This window comes from Lampris incognitus, chromosome 8 (genome assembly GCF_029633865.1).
Source record: "Lampris incognitus isolate fLamInc1 chromosome 8, fLamInc1.hap2, whole genome shotgun sequence".
In the NCBI taxonomy this organism is placed as follows: domain Eukaryota; kingdom Metazoa; phylum Chordata; class Actinopteri; order Lampriformes; family Lampridae; genus Lampris; species Lampris incognitus.
The window spans coordinates 36528731-36548014 of NC_079218.1; the positions used below are offsets into that span (position 1 = coordinate 36528731).

At 43.2% G+C, this 19284-nt stretch overlaps 1 protein-coding gene across 2 annotated transcripts in view; it reads left to right on the plus strand.

Annotated features, from left to right (window-relative positions):
- Positions 1–19284, plus strand: part of sh3pxd2b (SH3 and PX domains 2B) — a 74510-nt gene that overhangs the window by 25221 nt on the left and 30005 nt on the right. For both annotated transcript variants that reach the window (XM_056284564.1, XM_056284565.1), the window contains exon 4: positions 16599–16675. In XM_056284564.1, coding sequence (XP_056140539.1) covers positions 16599–16675 — 77 coding nt within the window. The remainder of the gene's footprint in view (positions 1–16598; positions 16676–19284) is intronic.

Here is a 19284-nt window from a genome sequence, read left to right on the forward strand (position 1 = left end):
TTATTTTCAAAATAATGAAAATCTTGATAATATACTCCCAATAATACTCTTTTCAACACAGTAAGATTACTTTATTATCATTTTTCAGTACATTTCCATCAACACAGTGTTGTGTTGGTCAAAGGTGATTATCACTAATGTTAACGTTAAGTTACCTGTAGTTTTTTTCTCCAGGAAACCACCGCTGTCATAATGCTTGCTTGCTATCTTACTAGCAGCCGGCTAGTTAGCCAACGCCAAATGGGACACCGCAAAACAGGATATTTTGCTTGGAAAATGTAAGATTAGAATGTTAGAGATTGTTAAATTTAGATAGTGTTATGAGTTTGGTGTGGTTAAGGCCATGGTAATCATCTGGGAGGGAGTTTTGCTATGCAAAATGCATTGAAATGCCTCTTTACTGAGTTCCAACCAGAGCAGACTGCATCATTAATATTCATTAGCCAGCAAACCAAACAACATTGTGTAGCTTCATGCAAGTGGAAATGTTCTGAAAGTGAGATTATATCACACCCATCCATCCATCCATTATCCAAACCGCTTATCCTGCTCTCAGGGTCACGGGGATGCTGGAGCCTATCCCAGCAGTCATTGGGCGGCAGGCAGGGAGACACCCTGGAAAGGCCACCAGGCCATCACAGGGCAAAATAATATATCGGACGTTAAAAATATACAATCTGCAATTTTCAGACAGTTGGCCGTTAAGTGAAATATACATCCTTATATAATTTACATTTCTACAAGTGAACAACCATCACAACCATGTTGGCTTATAATTATGTATTCAATACAGATATTAGGCCATGTAGCAAAGACAGTAGTACTCAAACTAGTCATGAAAATTTTACATTTTTCAGCATTCAGCTCCATTCAACGTCACGTGTTACTCTGTTTAGTAGACGCTCGGCACTGCCCCTGATGGTCAAAGTATGGCGCTGCATTTTTTTTCTTTTGTCTCGTTGCAGTCAGTGGCAGTGGTTTGGCTTTCTCTCTGTATAGGCTTTTATTGCACATTTTATCCCACACACCTTCAATGATAAATGGACTGTATTTATATAGCACTTCTGTAGTCTAAATACACTTTTAAAATGTATGCCTCATATTCCCCCATTCACACACATTCTCATACACTGATGGAGGAGGCTGCCATGCAAGGCCCCAACCTGCTTATCTGGAGCAGTTAGGGGTTCAGTGTCTTGCTCAAGGACAGTTCGACATGCTCTCTGGAGGAGCTGGGGATCGAGTTGGAGACCTTCTGATGACTAGACGACCTGCTCTACCTCCTGAGCCATGCCACCCCTTCTCTTTCTCCCTCTCTCTTTTTGGTTTTTACTTGTAATATTTGGACTCTCTCTGGCTCTCTCTCTTTTCGTCTCCCCTCTTTTTATCTCTCTCACCTACTCACTCCCTCACTGATTTTCTCTCACCCACCCACGTACTCTAGAGTTTAAAAATATGAACACGGTCATTTAGTACAGGCCCAGAATGCAGCTGCTACATTTGCACATGCTAAGGAACTTAGCAGCTTAACCATACTTGTCATGACCTCATGTTTTCCGTGGAACAAGCTCATTTATGTTTTTCCATGCTACATATTGGCCCTTTTGCGACACTCCCATCTCATTGACATTCACGACAAGTGAGCAAACAGGACCCATTGCGGCAATGAAACCTACAACATTTCAGCCAAGAAGTCGGTCAATCGATCCACTCAATTTTCTCTTTTTTTTTTTCTTTCCTTTTTTCTTTTAAAGAGCTAGATTGCTACTTTGCCGGGGTTTTCAATACCCTCCACTCTAAAAGTGGTGCTGGGTTTAATTTTTGGATTTGGGGCTTTGTTACCAGACTAACTTTTGAAAGAGAGAAGTTGATGGCCCATTGCTGCTGACCCCATCCACCTCTTCCCTGCTGCACTTTAGGAGAGATGTGGGGGTGGAGGGTGGGGTGAGGCAGAGGGGAGGTCTGGAAGTAATTGAAGGATATCTCAGAGCCACATGTACACAAAGACACATACATTCTTACTTTTTTACGAACTCTGAATTGGGGTTGGGGCAAGAGAGAGGGAGAAACAAGAAGAGAGAGAGACTGGGGAGAGGAAGAAAGTGAAAGAGAGAGAGAGAGAGGTTAGATGTGGATGCAGTCAGAGTGACTGACAGTGGACATTGTTACACCTACACACTCACATTAAACTCTTAGCTCGCTTCCTCCTTTTACTGTTTGGGTTGAAAGAAAAATAGATTCTCTCTTCTGCATGCTTTCCACTTCCCGTGACAAATCTCTCTCTGCTTTCTTTCTCGCTCCCTCTTGCTCTCTCTGCTCTCTTATTTTTCCTTTCTTTTTGTCCTGGATGAAAAGACTGAACTGACGTTTGTTCAGGTGGTTCTTGTTTAACTACCTTTTCTCAGATCTCTCCATCTCTCCTCTTACACCCACTCATTTCAAGAACTGACAGGAAATACATTCTCTAGCTGTTTGACATCCTGCAAAAAATTTTTTTAATATTATTTTGCCAGTATGACAAAAAAGTAGTCTACCTTTATCTACTATAGTCCATAACTATACACTTGTCATCTGGTTATTTGCAGGAGTACTGTCTATATCAACCATGTTATGCTAATGTCTCTATTCACCCAGTAGTGATTACAAAGTTCACATTTTCCCCTGCTCTTATTAGGGAAAAGTCAAAATAATCAGTCTTTCATTTTTGTAAGACCAATTTCAGACTTCAGAATTAACATTAAAGGGGTAGTTACCTGATTTTAGGTGTCAAGACCAATTAATTCCTGTTGTGGAGTATTACATAGCTTGTCCCTAGAGCAAGCGGTTTTAAGTCTAAGAAAATTAGTGAGTGATGTCAGTTGGGTGATTTTACTTCATGTTTAGAGAAGGTTTGGCCAGGTTTGAGAAAAAATGTCAGAAAAAATGTTGGAATATTATGAAAATTTTAGTGTAAAGCGAAATAAACAAGCTTAAAGATTTGGGTCTCCTATGTTTTGTTTTGTGATTATTATTTTTTTTGAAAATCAGGAATGCAAATTTCTAAACTGGGAATGGTTGTTTTCCCAGCTATTTTTTTTTCTTTTCCCACTTTTCCCACACTTCTGTGTGCTTCACCACAGGCCCCCGAGAACCTTTCCTCTCTGTAGCATATTTACTGTTTTTTCAGGGGCCACCTTCAGTAAGAGCGCTGAGCAAGAATATTTCTAGCTTTTTTCTGTGTGTTTTTTTTTGTTTTGTTATATCAGCATTTCCCTTAGAAGCTTGAGAGGTACTAGGCCCAGAGGTCTGATTTGCACATGAAGTTCCCCTCACAGCTGAGGCCATGTAGTGGCCGAAATCCTTTACTGGTGATGTGAAAGTCCAGTGTCCTCACTGGTCCAGACCAGACTAACAAAGAACAGATACAGTTTTACTGTCATGGCCAAGTTTGTTCAAGGCCCCTAAGCTGTGTTTTTGCTTCTTTGGTATCGTCATATAAGCAGAGTGGTCTGTCTGTCAGTCTGTTGTTCTGCCTTTCCGTCTCGCCTGTCTGCACGTAAATATGTAGTGCCCCCCCCCCCCCATCAGTTCAGGGATGGTCGTTCCCTCTTCACATAGATGGCCTCTTTGACTCCCTGTTCAGACCAGCATTCGTCCTTAATCAAGGATGTGCACATCCTCATCCTTGAAAGAGTGGCCACTGGCCTGTAGATGGGTGTAGACCAGGGGTCGGGAACCTTTTTGACTGGGAGAGCCATAAAAGCCAAATATTTCTAAATATATTTCATTGAGAGCCATATAGTATTTTTAACGTATAATAAATTAAATATGTCTTACTTTTAATGCGACTTCTGGTGCTGCATGGTTTTGCTGATGGCCTTGTAGTCTGGTTCATACGTGGTGAGGTTGAGCTTCATGCAGGCGTTGAGGCTTCCATCAGTTAAACGTGAGCGTAGGTTGGTCTTAATGTTCCTCATATGCGAGAAAGACTGTTCACATGCATATGTAGAGCCAAACATGGTCAATACGGCAATACTCACACGCTGCATTGTGTGGTATGTCACAGGAAGCTCGTTCCAAGTTTTAAGAATCAGCTGGTCTTCAGGTTGAAGATTTTTAATTTCTGTCCACTTGTGTTCCCTCGCCAGCTCTGTTCGCTGTCGCGCAAGACTTTCCAACTCTCCATTAAGTGACTTGAACTTACTCATCCACATGTCTGATGCCTTCAGGTCAGCAACTTCCAGCTCAAAGTCTCCGATAGAGACCCCGGGGATGCATGTCAGGTCGATTTTGTCCACTGCACACTCATGTGGATGAGTGATGAACTTGAAAAGACCAGTGCGCGCACGAAATTCTCCAAAACGTGCTTTGAATGACTGCAGGAGATTGAACGTAAAGCCAGCTAGCTGCTGGAGATCCAGATGTTGAGTGGAGTCACTTGCTAAGCATGCATCTCTAAATTGTTGCAGTCTTTCAAAGTGCAGAAGACGACCTGTTTCAATGTCCCTGAGAAAGACTTCCAGCTTGCTTTCAAATGCAAACACTGCTTGTTGAAGGGATGAGATTGTATTTCCAATACCTTGCATTTTCACATTGAGCTGGTTCAGATGGCCAGTTATGTCCACGAGATAGTGAAACTGCAGGAGCCAGTCAGTGTTGTCTAGCTCAGGATGCTTGACGCCTTTCATTTCAAGAAAAGTCCGGATTTCACTCAGGCAAGCTGCAAAACGGCTGAGCACCTTCCCCCTTGACAACCAACGCACGTTGCTGTGTAAAAGCAGACCGGGATAATGATTCCCAACTTCTTCTAACAGAGCTTTAAACTGGCGATCATTTAAAGCTCGGGCAACAATAAAGTTGACCACTCGAATGACCAGAGACATCACCTCGCCAAGCTCCTGGCCACACGTCTGAGCGCAAAGCGCCTCCTGGTGCAGGATGCAATGAAAACTTAGGATGGCTCTCTTTTCATGTTCACGGAGAAGCGCTACAAATCCTTTGTTCTTCCCCAACATACAGGGTGCACCATCAGTACAGACAGAAATAAGTTTATCCATCGGTAGTTTTTTTTCTTTAGCAAACTCCATGAAAGACATGAATAAATCCTCTCCTCTTGTTGTCCCTTTCATTGGCAAAACAGCCAAGCTTTCCTCACGCAGTGTGTCACCTGCAGCAAACCTGGCAATGATACTGCACTGAGATAGATGGCTAACGTCTGTTGACTCATCTAACGCGAGAGAAAAGTATGTCCCGGCGTTTATGTCCTTAATTTGTGTTTCCTCGACTTGATTTGCCATCATGATGCTACGATCGTGCACAGTTCTTGCTGACAGGGGCATGTCTTTTATTCGTTTGATTTTCTTGTCTTTATTTGGGAAGTCATCAAACAGTTCATTGGCCACATCAAGCATGAATGTTTTGGCATACTCGCCATCTGTGAATGACTTTCCATTCCTTACTATTGCCAAAGCCCCCGCAAAGCTAGCGGAATTCCCGTCACCTTGCTTGGTCCACACACGTAGTTGCTGCTGACTCGTCTGCACTCTCCGCTGTAGCTCCTCGCATGCCCTTTTCCTGCTGTCCCCCGCTGGATATTTCGATGCAAATGAAGCATGGTGCGTATCGAAGTGCCGCTTTATATTTGACCGTTTCATCGATGCAATTTTATCATTGCATATTAGACATACCGCAGATCCTGCTCTCTCCACAAATGCAAATTCCTCTGTCCACGCAGCCTGGAATGCACGGTAATCATCGTCTTTTTTCTTTTCGCCATCTTTTCCGTTACAAGGGTTGAAGCGGATAAACTAGTTGGCTATCTGATAAAATTGATTTCTTCACCTTTACAATGACCCGGACATGCTCGCGAGCCATTGGTTCCCGACCCGACCCACGGGTGACCCGTGACCCGTGAAATTTATCTTCAAAACTAATTTCTGTTTACTTTAAAATGACACAGTATTATTAAGAAATATCACAAGTATTTTAAAATCAGTTCCAAACTGATTTTTTTGAAAAAAAAATAATTTTCAACTCAAAATTGTCTGGGAGCCATATGCCGTCACCGGAAGAGCCATATATGGCTCGCGAGCCATAGGTTCCCGACCGCTGGTGTAGACTGTGGTGTCCTGGCCTGACACGTTAGCTCTTGTGTGTTGTGCCATCCTCTTGACCAGCATCTGTTTGGTTTCCCCAATGTATAAATCACGGCAATCCTCCCAGCACTTAACAGCGTACACTATATTACTCTCTTTGTGCCGGGGGACCTGATCCCGGGGGATCCCAAGTCAGGTCAAGTCAATTTTATTTGTATAGCCCAATATCGCAAATTTCAAATTTGCCCCAGTGGACTTTACAGCAACACAACATCCTGTACTTAGACCCTCTCATCAGATAAGGAACAACTCCCTAAAGAAAACCCTTTAACAGGGAGAAAAAATAGGAAGAAACCTCAGGGAGAGCAACAGAGGAGGGATCTCTCTCCCAAGATGGACAACATGCAATGGATGTTGTGTTTACACAATTTACAGAATACAACACTGAAAGAGGATAACAGAGTTATAATGGAATTATAAAATATATGAAGAATATGATGAGCAGGATGCCAAGCCGTGTCCAAACGCCACCAGAACAGCCCAGGACCGAAACCAGGCGACCAGTGTCACTATGTAAAAAACAAAAATAACAAAAAACAGGATAACAAAAATTATATGGATTTATAAGATATATGAAAAGAAAATGTGATGAGGGGAATGCCAAGCAGTGTCCAGGTGGTGACCACCGTCACCACGGAGACCTGGGAGGAGGACCGACTGCACGTGCACTCAAGGGAGACTCACTTGACACCATTCACACACAGAAAAAGAGAAAGGAGAAGACATCATTCAGAGAGAGAAAAGAAATGTGAGAGAAGAGAACAGTTTGCAATAGTCATTCGTCATAATAAATTAAGTCATCAATTAGTCATAATCTATACGCTATAATCTCGTCGGCAGAACAGTGGTTGATAAATTAATTGAGACAGAAAACCGACCCGTCATGCAGTACAGGTTGTGAAGCACTCAACTTAAAGGCAACTAATTGTAGGTTAAGGCAAAAAGATGAGTTTTAAGTTTGGATTTAAAGGACTCAACAGACTGATTGTCTGATGGCAGCAGGCAGGTTATTCCACAAGAACGGATCCCGATAGGAAAAGGCCCTGCCACCAGCTGACTTCTTTTTAACTTTGGGTACACACAGGAGCCCTGTATTTTGAGAGCAAACAGCTCGAGATGGAATGTGCGGTTTAAAGAGATCAGACAGGTAAGATGGGACAAGCCCATTAAGGATTTTATAAGTCAACAGAAGCACCTTGTATTCAGATCTAACATGGATAGGGAGCCAATGAAGGGAGGCAAGAATTGGTGTAATATGGTCAAATTTCCTAGATTTAGTTAGGAGTCTAGCAGCAACATTCTGAACCATCTGAAGACTTTTGGTACTAGAATGTGGCAGACCTGAAAACGGATCATTACAGTAATCAAGTCTGGATGAAACAAATGCATGTATTAGAGTCTCTGCGTCAGCCACGGAGAGAAAAGACTGAATTTTAGCTATGTTATGTAAGTGAAAAAAGGCAGTGTTGGTGAGTCCTTTAATGTGCTTATCAAAGGAAAGGCTGGGATCAAACGTAACACCAAGATTTTAGGCTGCCACACTTTGTGAAACCACAGAGTTGTCGATTGTTATCGTTACTTTATCAAACTGGTGTCTGTGTCTAGCAGGGTACAAGTACACCTGTCGCCATCTTACAATGCTGTGATTGCAAGCATTCAACAATCCTCTGTGGATAGAACTCATGGCCATTGTAACTCTAGTTAATAGTCATGGCATTTGCATATGAAACCAATCATTGGTTTGTGTTGTTATGCTACCGTATTGTTTATAAGGGTGGGGATACCTGCAGTCAGTTGAGACTGAAGATGTCACTTAGATGAGTCACTTTTTTTCTGTCTCATTGTAAATAGTTTTTGTGTTGTGTTTGTTTTTTGTTTGGCACTTTGAGGTGTTGCGATTGTTGCCTTGATATTGGTGAATATTAAGAGTGAACTCCTCCTCCAGTCATCGTATCAGCCTCTAAATGATCTTAACCATCACCACTACCACACACAGTACTACTGAGCTTGGTCTATTACCTGTCATTTACACCAGTAATAGCTACCTTTGAATGAATTCCAGGGTTTTGGAGGACTCGTCTTGGAGGTTGAAAATGTAAAACACTGCAAACAGTGCAGCAAGTCCTGACACAAAGGTTGGCTGACTGCCCTCACAAACTACATGCCCCTCGATGCTGATCATGCACTGGCTGTTTGTCATGGGCTCATTTCCTATGAAATATAGAGTTTAAAATTAGATGGAGTCTCCAGTTCCTGAAGTACCTTCTACCTTGTTTAGTGCCATCTGACACCATTTTGATTGATGACTGCAATATAAGGTGGTTGCCTGGATTGTCAGATGGGACTCTACAAGGGCAGAAAATACTTCTGGAGCCGGAGACTCTCCTCAATTTTCAACTCTTTCGCAGTAATTTCAGTTTCAGTTGAACAAAATGTATCTTAATTAAATATACAATTAATGTACTCTTTTTCAGTATGACATGTCATTCACGGATGTACATGGAATCTACACAAGCACTTTCTATTGTTACCTCATTCTCATTATAATATAAAGTTCTTTCAAAATGTACACCAAAATATGTATCGAGCAAATTGAGCCAAGGATTGGCTAGTAGAGTGAACCTTCTGTCAATGTCAGTGTATGTGGCAGACACCTGAAAAGTTAAGAGAAAGTAGAACAAAATAGTAATATTATAGTACATGTACAATCACAAGAATCATTTAACAATCCCTGATCAATACTCACATCAGCAAGAATCATCAGTCCATTTGGGCTCTCACCAAAATGAGCATTAAGAAGCTGACTGCACTGATTGGAGTGTATTTGAAGCTGCAACTGGCGACCTGGACAAACTAACTGACACTGTGACATCTTCCATCAGCTTTTGTGAAGACATGAGTGCTTACCAAGACCTTGTGCACATGCAACAATAACAAGCCATGGATCACAGCCAAATTTGGAAGACTTCGGCAGGCCAAGCAGGATGCTGGATCCCGTACAGCAGTGGGGATAGAGCCCTGTACAAGCAGACCTGAAATTCAATGACCAAGGAGATCAGAGTGGCTAAAAGAAAAGCTACACTGAAAAGCTGAAAAACAGGTTTTCAGCCAATGACACTGTGTCAGTCTGGAGGGGCCTGCAAGGCATCACAAACTATAGAAGACCTTCTCCCCCATGCTGAGACAAACAAAGACCTGGCTGATGACCTGAATGTCTTCTATTGCAGACTGAGAGAGACAAATTCACACACCCCCATCACACCTCTGGCAACCCCTCTACTCTCGCTCCCTGATACTCAGGCTGCACTCAAGATACATGTAGAGGATGTGAGCCGGCTTTTCCAGAGACAGAAGACCAGGAAAGCCTGGGGTCCAGATGGTGTCCCCCCATCCTGTCTTAAAGCCTGTGCTGACCAACTGGCTATAATCTTCATGCACATCTTCAATAGATCCCTGGAGCTGTGTGAAGTCCCCTCCTGCTTCAAACGCTCCACCATCATCCCGGTCCCAAAGAAACCCTCCATCACAGGACTGAATGACTACTGGCCAGTCGCTCTGACGTCTGTGGTCATGAAGTCTTTCGAAAGATTGGTCTTGGCCCACCTGAAGAACGTCACAGGACACCTGCTGGACCCCCCGCAGTTTGCCTACCAGGCAAACAGGTCAGTGGATGTTGCAGTCAACGTGGGACTGCACTACATCTTGCAACACCTATTTGTGGACTTCAGCTCAGTGTTCAACACTGTCATTCCAGAAATCCTCTCCTCCAAACTCCCAGCTCACTGTATCCCCTGCCATCTGTCAGTGGAACACCAGCTTCCTGACAGGCAGGAAACAGCAGGTGAGGCTGGAGGAAGTCACTTCTGGTATACAGACAGTCAGCACTGGTGCTCCCCAGGGATGTGTCCTCTCCCCACTGCTCTTCTACCTCTACACCAACGACTGCACCTCCAAGGACCCAGCTGTTAAACTACTGAAGTTTGCAGACAACACTACAGTCATCGGACTCATCCAGAATGGCAACGAGTCTGCATATCGGTGGGAGGTTGAGCAGGGCTGGTGCTCTGGTGTAGTCAGAACAACTTGGAGCTGAACATGCTCAAGACTGTGGAGATGACGGCGGACTTTAGGAGACATCCCTCAGCACTGCTGCCCCTCACAATATCCAACAGCCCTGTGTCAACTGTGGAGAACTTCAAGTTTCTGGGAACTACCATAACCAAAGACCTGAAGTGGGAGATCAACATCAACTTCATTCTCAAAAAGGCCCAGCAGAGGATGTTGTGTCTGCGGTAGTGTAATGGAAAGATACAAACTTATACAGGTTCTGCTGTAACCTTGGTACTGATACAAATGTAGTGGAAAAGTCCATTACAGGTAGTTTAGGAAATTTGGTCTGCCACAGGAGCTGTTGAGCCAGTTCTACACTGCAGTCATTGAATTTGTCCTGTGCTCATCCACCACAGTCTGGTTCAGAGCAGTAACAAAACAGGATAGGAACAGACTGCAGTGAACAGTAAGGACAGCAGAAGAAAAAAAAAATAATTGGCACTCCCCTGCCCACCCTGCAGGACTTGTACACCTCTAGAGCCTGTCAATGGGTAGGCAGGCAGAATCAGCACAGACCCCTCACACCCAGGACAAAATCTGTTTGAACTCCTACCCTCTAGCAATTACTATAGAGCAATGTGCACCAAAACCACCAGACAGGAACAGTTTTTTTTCCCCCCACAGGCCATTTCTCTCATGAACATTTAACTGTATGATGCATGAATAGACACTTATTATGTGAATATGGCTCTTTGTAAATAGCCCCCTGTAGTCAAGATGTCTCACCTACATATCTACGATGTGCACTACCTCTTTAAACCAGATGTGCAATGCAAATGTTTGTGGAATACAAATGCACAGTTGTAAATACATATGCAACTGCTGTATACGGGTTACAAACTATTGCCGTTATTGTTGCGGTTGAAACATAGGTATATAATATAGTATGTCATTGTGAGGTGGATGGTAGGTGAATATATATTGTATACTTCTGGTACATAAGATAATATAGTGTAATATAGGGGGAGTATATAGCATTGTATATGGGCATGATGGTTTGTGGAGTTGTGATATGGTATATGGTATAGTGTATGGGCAATATAGTATATAAGCAATATGGTATAATATATGGGTATAATATGGTGATTATACAACCATAACAAAACTCTGTATAGTTGCCTCCAATGTCCTGCTGTTGTTTTATTAATTTCTTGTTTTTGTTTGTTTGTTGTTTTTTTTTTCCTTTTCTGTGTGAGTTAAGTCTGCAAGTGCTAGAAGCTGCTACGTACCGGAGTCAAATTCCTCATATACATAAACACTTGGCCAATAAAATTGATTCTAATTCTGAACTACATGGAGCGTCAAACCCCCCCCATCGAAACCCTGGCAAACAATAGCTTGTACAATCACGGTAGTTTGATTTGGTCCTGAACTACTCCACAATTGTTCGTCCACATTCCTAAATAGAAAGCTCCAAAACTTGCAGTACTTTGATATCCGTCAGCAGCTCAAAATGAGCATAGATGCCCCTCTGAGTAAAAAGGTACATGGCCATTTCCATCTTAGATCTTCAATGGAGGATGCTGGCGTTTGATTTATGTGGGTATGCTGAAGGCTGTATGTAGTCTCCATGAGATTACTACAGTGGAGTACACAATAAAATGTGTTTGATCTGGTTTTAATGTTGTTTCTGGGAATAACACACTGACACACCTCAATTTTCCATCTACTGAGAGAGACACTTTGGTGATTCTAGGTCCCCACTCCCTTTTGAAAATCTTCCTGTTCCTTCCCGTTTGCAGTTGTACGATTGGTCTATAATAGCAGAAGTAAACACGAGTTAGCTACATCTTCACACTGTAATTGGCAATTAACTTTAATAACGTTAACTTTACATGCCATTTTTGCTGGCTTCAACTGAGTCTAAGAATGCCCTACCTTATTTACAGAACTGAAAAGGCTGAAAGGCTGAAAAACTGCTGTGCTAGCCCATACTTGTAAGAATTTTTAAACTAAGTTAAATGAATAAATGATAAGATGACCTCAAACAAACTTTACAAAGGTCCGAAACAACAGCTTAACGTTGTTGCTGTTAGCTAGCTAACGTTACTATGGCTAATAAAGCTCGAGCTAGCTACAGAGCTTGCTTAGCAACCTGACCTAATGAAGCAGACCTAATGAAACATTATCTGAAATGTCAACAGTTCAATAATTATGCAGAAAAAACAATACTGGACACTGCCTATTTCGGGAGATATGCATAATGTATACTTCTGGGTTGAACTCCACATGGGCTGCTTTCGTTAGAATGTGATGTAGACTACAAAAGCTGGGCTGTCCAAAGTCAAGTTCGGGACTAGCAGGTCATGTCTTGTCACTCAAAAATGAATAGTATGAGAAGTTTGATTAATTAAAAAAAAAGTGTTATCATTAAAAAAGAAACATTAGCCTACAATCATCAGTATGATGTTGTCAACATCATACTGATGATTGTAGGCTAATGTTTCTTTTTTAGTGACTGGACTTGTAAAGGGATGCTAGCGCGTATTTCTACTGTTTGACAGAAAATACTGTTTTATGCTGATAAATGACAGTTATCTACTGTTATGGTTAACCGACTGCATTAACTGTTAATTTAAATGCAAAGAAAGAATATTTAACAATATTTTACAATTGTTATGACGTACAGTAAGATACTGTTGTAAATCCACAGCAATTCAGCATCAATGCCACCTGCCACAAAATGACACGAAGGAGCTGTGTGAATTTATGAAACGACCTCATTTCATTTCTTCCTTGTCTCATTCAAGTGTGCCACTCCTGTTCAGCTGAGTTTACCAATAGGACTCCTGTCTTTTATGGCACCTCTGTGCAAAGTGTCTGTGTCTGCCCTTAGTTAGCATCTGGGTCTAAAACACTGTCCTTACTGTGCATTAATAACAGGAGCACAATGCACACATGCTCTGCGTATCTCCTCTACCCTCTCCCAAAACTCATTGTGTTTATTTCCCTTGCTTTGTGTGAACATCTCAATCTGCCAAAGCCTCTAGATGAGAAAGAAAATTTTGAGTGACGGGAGGAATTCATTTTATTTATCCAGTGGTGTGTTGACTAAGAAGTGAATAACAAGCATTGTTAACCGTAGCCCTCTGATTCGTGGTCAGTTTGTCTGGCTATATTTCTGTATAATATCTCCCCTTCTTTCTGGAAGTGGTGATTAGTGATTAAGCAACAGGAAATGATTTATTTTTTACCAGTTTCTCACTGTTTATTTCTTTATGACTTCTCTTCTTCCCTCTCTGTCTTGCTCTCTCTCAGTACCACCCTTCATTGTCTGTCTCCATTCAGTATGGCTGTGTCTGTATCGCGCTCTCTATCTTTCTCCCTTTAACTCGCTGTGTCTCTATCTCTTAAGAATCTGTTCTTGTCTCCTTCTCAGTTCTCACTCTGTCTCTTTATCTCTGTCTCTCTTTTTAACTGTCTCATTCATTGTTTCCTCTTTGTCTCCTTCATAGCCTCCTCAATGCAAGTGTCTCTCTCTCTGTCTTGCCCCCCCCCCCCCCTGTATTTTCCTCCCTTCTCTCAGTGCACAAAAATTTGTTTGATACCCTGTGTCAGTGCTGGCTCCCACATTTGCAGTGGGCCCTGCCCTGCTGAGGCCTTGGCTCCAAGGCAGCGGTTTCCTGGGTCCCCTCCCCAAACAAGCTCTGCCTACAGAGTGGCCAGTGTTGAGTCAATGCTTTTCTACTGACCCTAGACAACTTTGGGAAAATGTCAAGAAAGCTTTTCTTTTTTGAGGAATGACGGCAAAGAAGGCAGAGGAAAAGGGGAGAGGGCGAGACAGACAGAGGAGGTGAAGGAGAAATGGCAGTTGGGTAAAGGGAGGGTGACTTTCAAGTCTCCTAACTCCCAGGCTCTAGAAATCATTCACAAACGATAACAAAGTAGAGGGTTTGCTTTTGGGTACTGGGGTGACACGTCTCCACCTTCGATGAGGCAGGTGAAGTGGTCTAATCCTCCAGTTCATATCATGCACCATATTGCACCTCTGCATTAACATGTCGAGAAATTAGATGTATTAACATGCCCATGGGTGCCCTCCTCCTTAGCACCAATATGTGAATCAGCTGTATGTGACATTAACTCTGTTTTTATAATGTGTACGTGTGCGTGAGAGAGAGAGAGAGAGAGAGAGAGAGAGAGAGAGAGAGAGAGAGAGAGAGAGAGAGAGATCATATCTATTAAGACACAATATATTAAGCAAGGCAGGGACCTTAAGTGAGGAGAGGCTTTAACTGCCTTTATTTGCCCCGCCCCCTCCCCTCTTGCCCCCTCCCCTCTCTCTCGCACACATAGCTGAGTCAGCTGGTGGGTTTTGGTCAGGGCAGAGATACTGGTGCATGGGATTAAGGTGGATGCATGGGTGGAGGTGGATGCTGTGGTTAACGCACAAAATGTTTATTATAATTGAGTGTTTTTCACACAGTCATCACAAGCATCACTGTTTCGTTGTCTGTTAGTCACTAGTATTTTTTTCGCTCTCTATCTATTACTCTTTGTTCTCTGTTTACCTAACCATCTATTTTTCTTCCTGTGCATGTACTCTCTCTCTCTCTCTCTCTCTCTCTCTCTCTCTCTCTCTCTCTCTCTCTCTCTCACACACACACAGACACAAAACATAGAGACATTTGTAGTTTTTGGCACTATAGATAAAGAAGCAGAGGAAGCATTTCACAGCAGTGTGAGTTATGAATCGGAGGAGGTTGACCTGTCAGAGGTGATCTCCTGTGTGATAGTCATGTTTCAATGAGTTCATCTTAAATCTCAACAAATACCTTAAGCCCTAGATGGGAGTGATACAGTTAGAAACACCAAAAATCATGTCCCTTTTGGTACCAAAGATCATTTTTTACAGCCTTGACTTCATGCCCACCTCACATGCGCACATTCTGTCTGTCTCAGTGAATTAATGGAGAGCCCAAGGAGAAAACATACTCACATTTCCTGCATGCCATAAGTGTTTTAAGAGGGCTATTTGTAGCCATTTCTTGCTATTGTTATGGTGACCTTAAGTCCTCCATCCTTATGGTTATTTTTTACTGAAGATTGAAATAGAGGATCAGGATTTAAGTTGCTAAACAGATGTAATTAGCTGTGTCCAAATCATTAATTCGCGAGCAGGGTTGTGTATAACTGGTACACCAGTATGCATGCATGCAGGCACTGGTGTTGTGCCAAAGTTTCACTCCCCACCAGGATCCCACTCCCGTTCATGTGCACACACATTTTAAGATTTCCCCTGCTGTGCAGGCTGCAATGATCTCGTTTTCTCTGTTTCAGTAGGCTGCTGCCCACTTCTCATTTTGTACCTGTTGCTGTTGGAGTACTTGTAAGAGTGCGTAATGGAGATCAGGATGTATCAGACTAAAACTTTGGTTCGATGTACATCAGAATTATATGAGCAGTTAGAAAAGAAACCAGAATCTCTTGTAAAGATAGTCTATTTCTCTTTAAGTAATCATGCTAGTGAGCCTTTTACAGACAACAGCCGAGTCCATCTGAAACTATTTTTATTTCAGTGAAAAAGAGAATTGCAGGGGCATCCAGGTAACATAGCAGTCTATTCCATTGCCTACTACTACGAATCCCCGTGTTACCTCCAGCTTGGTCGGGGATCACTACAGACACAATTGTCTGTGTCTGTGGATGGGAAGCCGGATGTGGATATGTGTCCTGGTCGCTGCACTAGTGCCTCCTCTGGTGGGTTGGGGCGCCTGTTCGGAGGGGGGGGGGCTGAGGGGAATAGCATGATCCTCCCACGCACTACGTCCCCCTGGCCAAATTCCTCACTGTCAGGTGAAAAGAAGTGGCTGGCGACTCCACATGTATCGGAGGAGACGTGGTAGTCTGCAGCCCTCCCTGGCTCGGCGGTGTGGAACAGCGACTGGGGTGGCTTGGAAGAGTGGGGTAGTTGGCCAAGTACAGTTGGGGAGAAAGGGGGGGGTAAATAAATAATAATAATAATAGCAGAGGACTGAAATGAAGTAAGGATGAATATGGCACCCTGAACAACGGCAGAGATTCTTTGTGTGTGTTAACGAAAGAGGGTGGGATCCTGGCGAGGAGTGAAATGTCGGCACAACACCAGCATATGTATACCGGCACACCAGTTATGTGCGCCCTTGTTCATGTGTGAGAAAGGCCAGCATTCACCCAGCTCTTAACCCTGTTTATTTCACTGTCCTAGTGTTGTTATTGATGAGACTTCTTTAGTGCGGGCTAATTGACTAGCTTTATTTCCTGCGGGTGATATTAAGACATTATCCATGAATCTATCCACAACTGAAAGTGTTCCAAAGTTTGTCTGATCTTATTGTGGGTCTCTAATAGTTTGTTTTTTTGCCATGTTTCCAGGGAAAATTCTGTTTAGAAGGAGCCATATCAGAGATGTGGCCATGAAACGCCTGAGGCCTATCAACGAGTACTGTAGGGTGAGTACACTGGCTACTACATCTGCACTTCACCCGAAACACTGAAAATGCATTTACATTACAGTGACCAGCAAGAACTCACACTTAGTCTTTTCACACAGACTGCTAATAAAATATCCGAAGGTAAGAAAGCATGCAAACTGTTTAATGGAAAAGAAAAACACATATCCCACCCCTTCGCATTAATTTTGACTCGGAAAATGTGATGTTATCTTGTTCGTGATATGGGCGCCTCTCCTGCTCTTTGAGGATATGATGTTTCACACTGAGCATAACCAAGACCATCTGCTTCGAAGACCATTGTTTTGTGGCTGAGTCGAATATTCCTCTTGGCATCCATTCTCCTCAAATCCCGAAACGCTACCTGTTCTTCTTCTCCTCTCGGATAACTCGGCTGTCAAAGTGAGACGGTTGCTTTGGCTTTTTAAAATTCCATTCACCCTGGGAGATATAACATCCTTTAAAACTAAGCACTACATCAACTACTAGAAACTACAAGATTTCAAACTTTTTTTTTTCAATTTTTTTCATGATTATGGTGTTTCAAGAATGCTCGTAAAGCATTATATATCCTGGTCTTCTAAACTGATGCTGTGTAATGTGCAGCAGAGGGAGGAGAGATACACACCTGAACTAAAGGTTGAGGGTTCAAGACCCTGTCTTGCCAAGTGGCACAATGCCGAGTTGTGCATCAGCAAGACTGTGAACATTTCTGGTATAAAACTTGGCACAAGCCACCTCAAGGATGGTACTCTGTATGCTTGAGGGGGTATGAAGGGAAAACAGTTTTTTTTTTTGTGTGTGTGTTATGATTGAAGAGAATAGCACCAGAAAAAAATAGTCTGCATTCACTTTTGTCTACTAGTTAGCTTCTAGCCCAGTTCCTTCTTTGTTTTTGTGGTTCCGCTTAACTAAACAGGATAAGGATGGCACTGTTTTGCTGCTATCTGCACTTGAGGTTCACCTGTATGAATCTAAATTCAGTGTGGTCCTCTAACGCCATTTGTATTATAGCACCCATCAAGACAAGTATATGATGATGCTGACAACAAGTGATCTGACAACGGGGATTCCAGTTTTAAGAGTTCAAGTTCATGCTGTATAGCACTTAATAGTCTGAGCAAACTTGCTTAATGTCATGTAAGTTTGGTCATACTAGGTATTTGTCTTGGTGGGATGCTAAACATAAAGACATGAGGGGGCGTCTGGGTAGCGCAGCGGTCTATTCCGTTGCCTACCAACACTGGGATCCTGGTTCGAATCCCCGTGTTACCTCCGGCTTGGTCGGGCGTCCCTACAGACACGACTGGCCGTGTCTGCGGGTGGGAAGCCAGATTTTGGGTATGTGCCCTGATCGCTGCACTAGCACCTCCTCTGGTCGGTCGGGGTGCCTGTTCAGGTGGGAGGGGGAACTGGGAGGAATAGCGTGATCCTCCCACGTGCTACATCCTCCTGGTGAAACTCCTCAATGTCAGGTGAAAAGAAGCGGCTGGCAACTCCAAATGTATCGGAGGAGACGTGTGGTAGTCTGCAGCCCTCCCCAGATCGGCAGAGCGGGTGGAGCAGCGACCGGGATGGCTTGGTAGGGTGGGGTAATTGGCCGGATACAAATGGGGAAAAAAAGGGGGGAAAAGTTAAAAAACATGAGGAAAAAAAAGACATGAGGACATGAATGCGACATTTTAATATTTGACAAAAATATGTTTTTGTGACATGCTTCACAAATAGATGTGACCCAACTCTACATCAGCTAATACATTTTATTCAAGCATCATTTGTATTCAAAGCAAGGTGTGGAAAAATCAGCTTATACAATTTGTTTTCATTCATTTCTTTGATTTTTTTTCTTTTTCCTTTTTCTTTTTACTTGGTGGGGTATGAGTAAGTATCTCACTCATCTTGTGGTATCAGCCATCTGGTTGTCTGGCAGTTTAGCCGATGGGGAAGTGCTAGCTAGTGCTGCTGACGTCGCTCCAGTCAGCAGTATAGCCCGAAGCCCATGTTGTTGTTTAGTTTTAAAAGGCCTGCTACAGCAGCCTGTGAACCATAAGCGCCTTTTGAAGGTTTTCCAAGAGAGGGAAATTTGGGAATGTTGTTGCAAGCTAGTATGGGCCATATCCTTAGCCACGGCTGCTCTTTTCTTTTTTTTTCAACTCTCATTCATAAGAAAATACCTGTTATTATCCAAACCGACCGGCAAAACGGCCTCAATAAACTGTCACTGTACAAATTACTGTCATCACCGAGTGACACAACTCTGAAGTTGTGCTTTTTTGTTCACCTTTAACCCCCCCCCCCCCAATGAAAACCAGCATCGCTGAAGGCTTAGTGAAGACTATGTTTATATTGTAGCGAATTCGGGGGGCAGTCCGGGAGACCATCGCCACAGCCGGGACGCGAACCCGTGGCTCCCACTCCGCAAGCGACAACGTTAACGTCAACTAAAGGGGCCGACCCGTTAGTCAAGGACCAACATGTCTACTTATCCATGCACGTTACACTACCCCCCTCCTTCGGGAAGCGCATCCCCGCGCTTCAGCATATCAGCTCCCTCACGCTTCTGGGCGCACACGCTTCCGATGACCTCACGGTCTCAGCATCCCACTTCT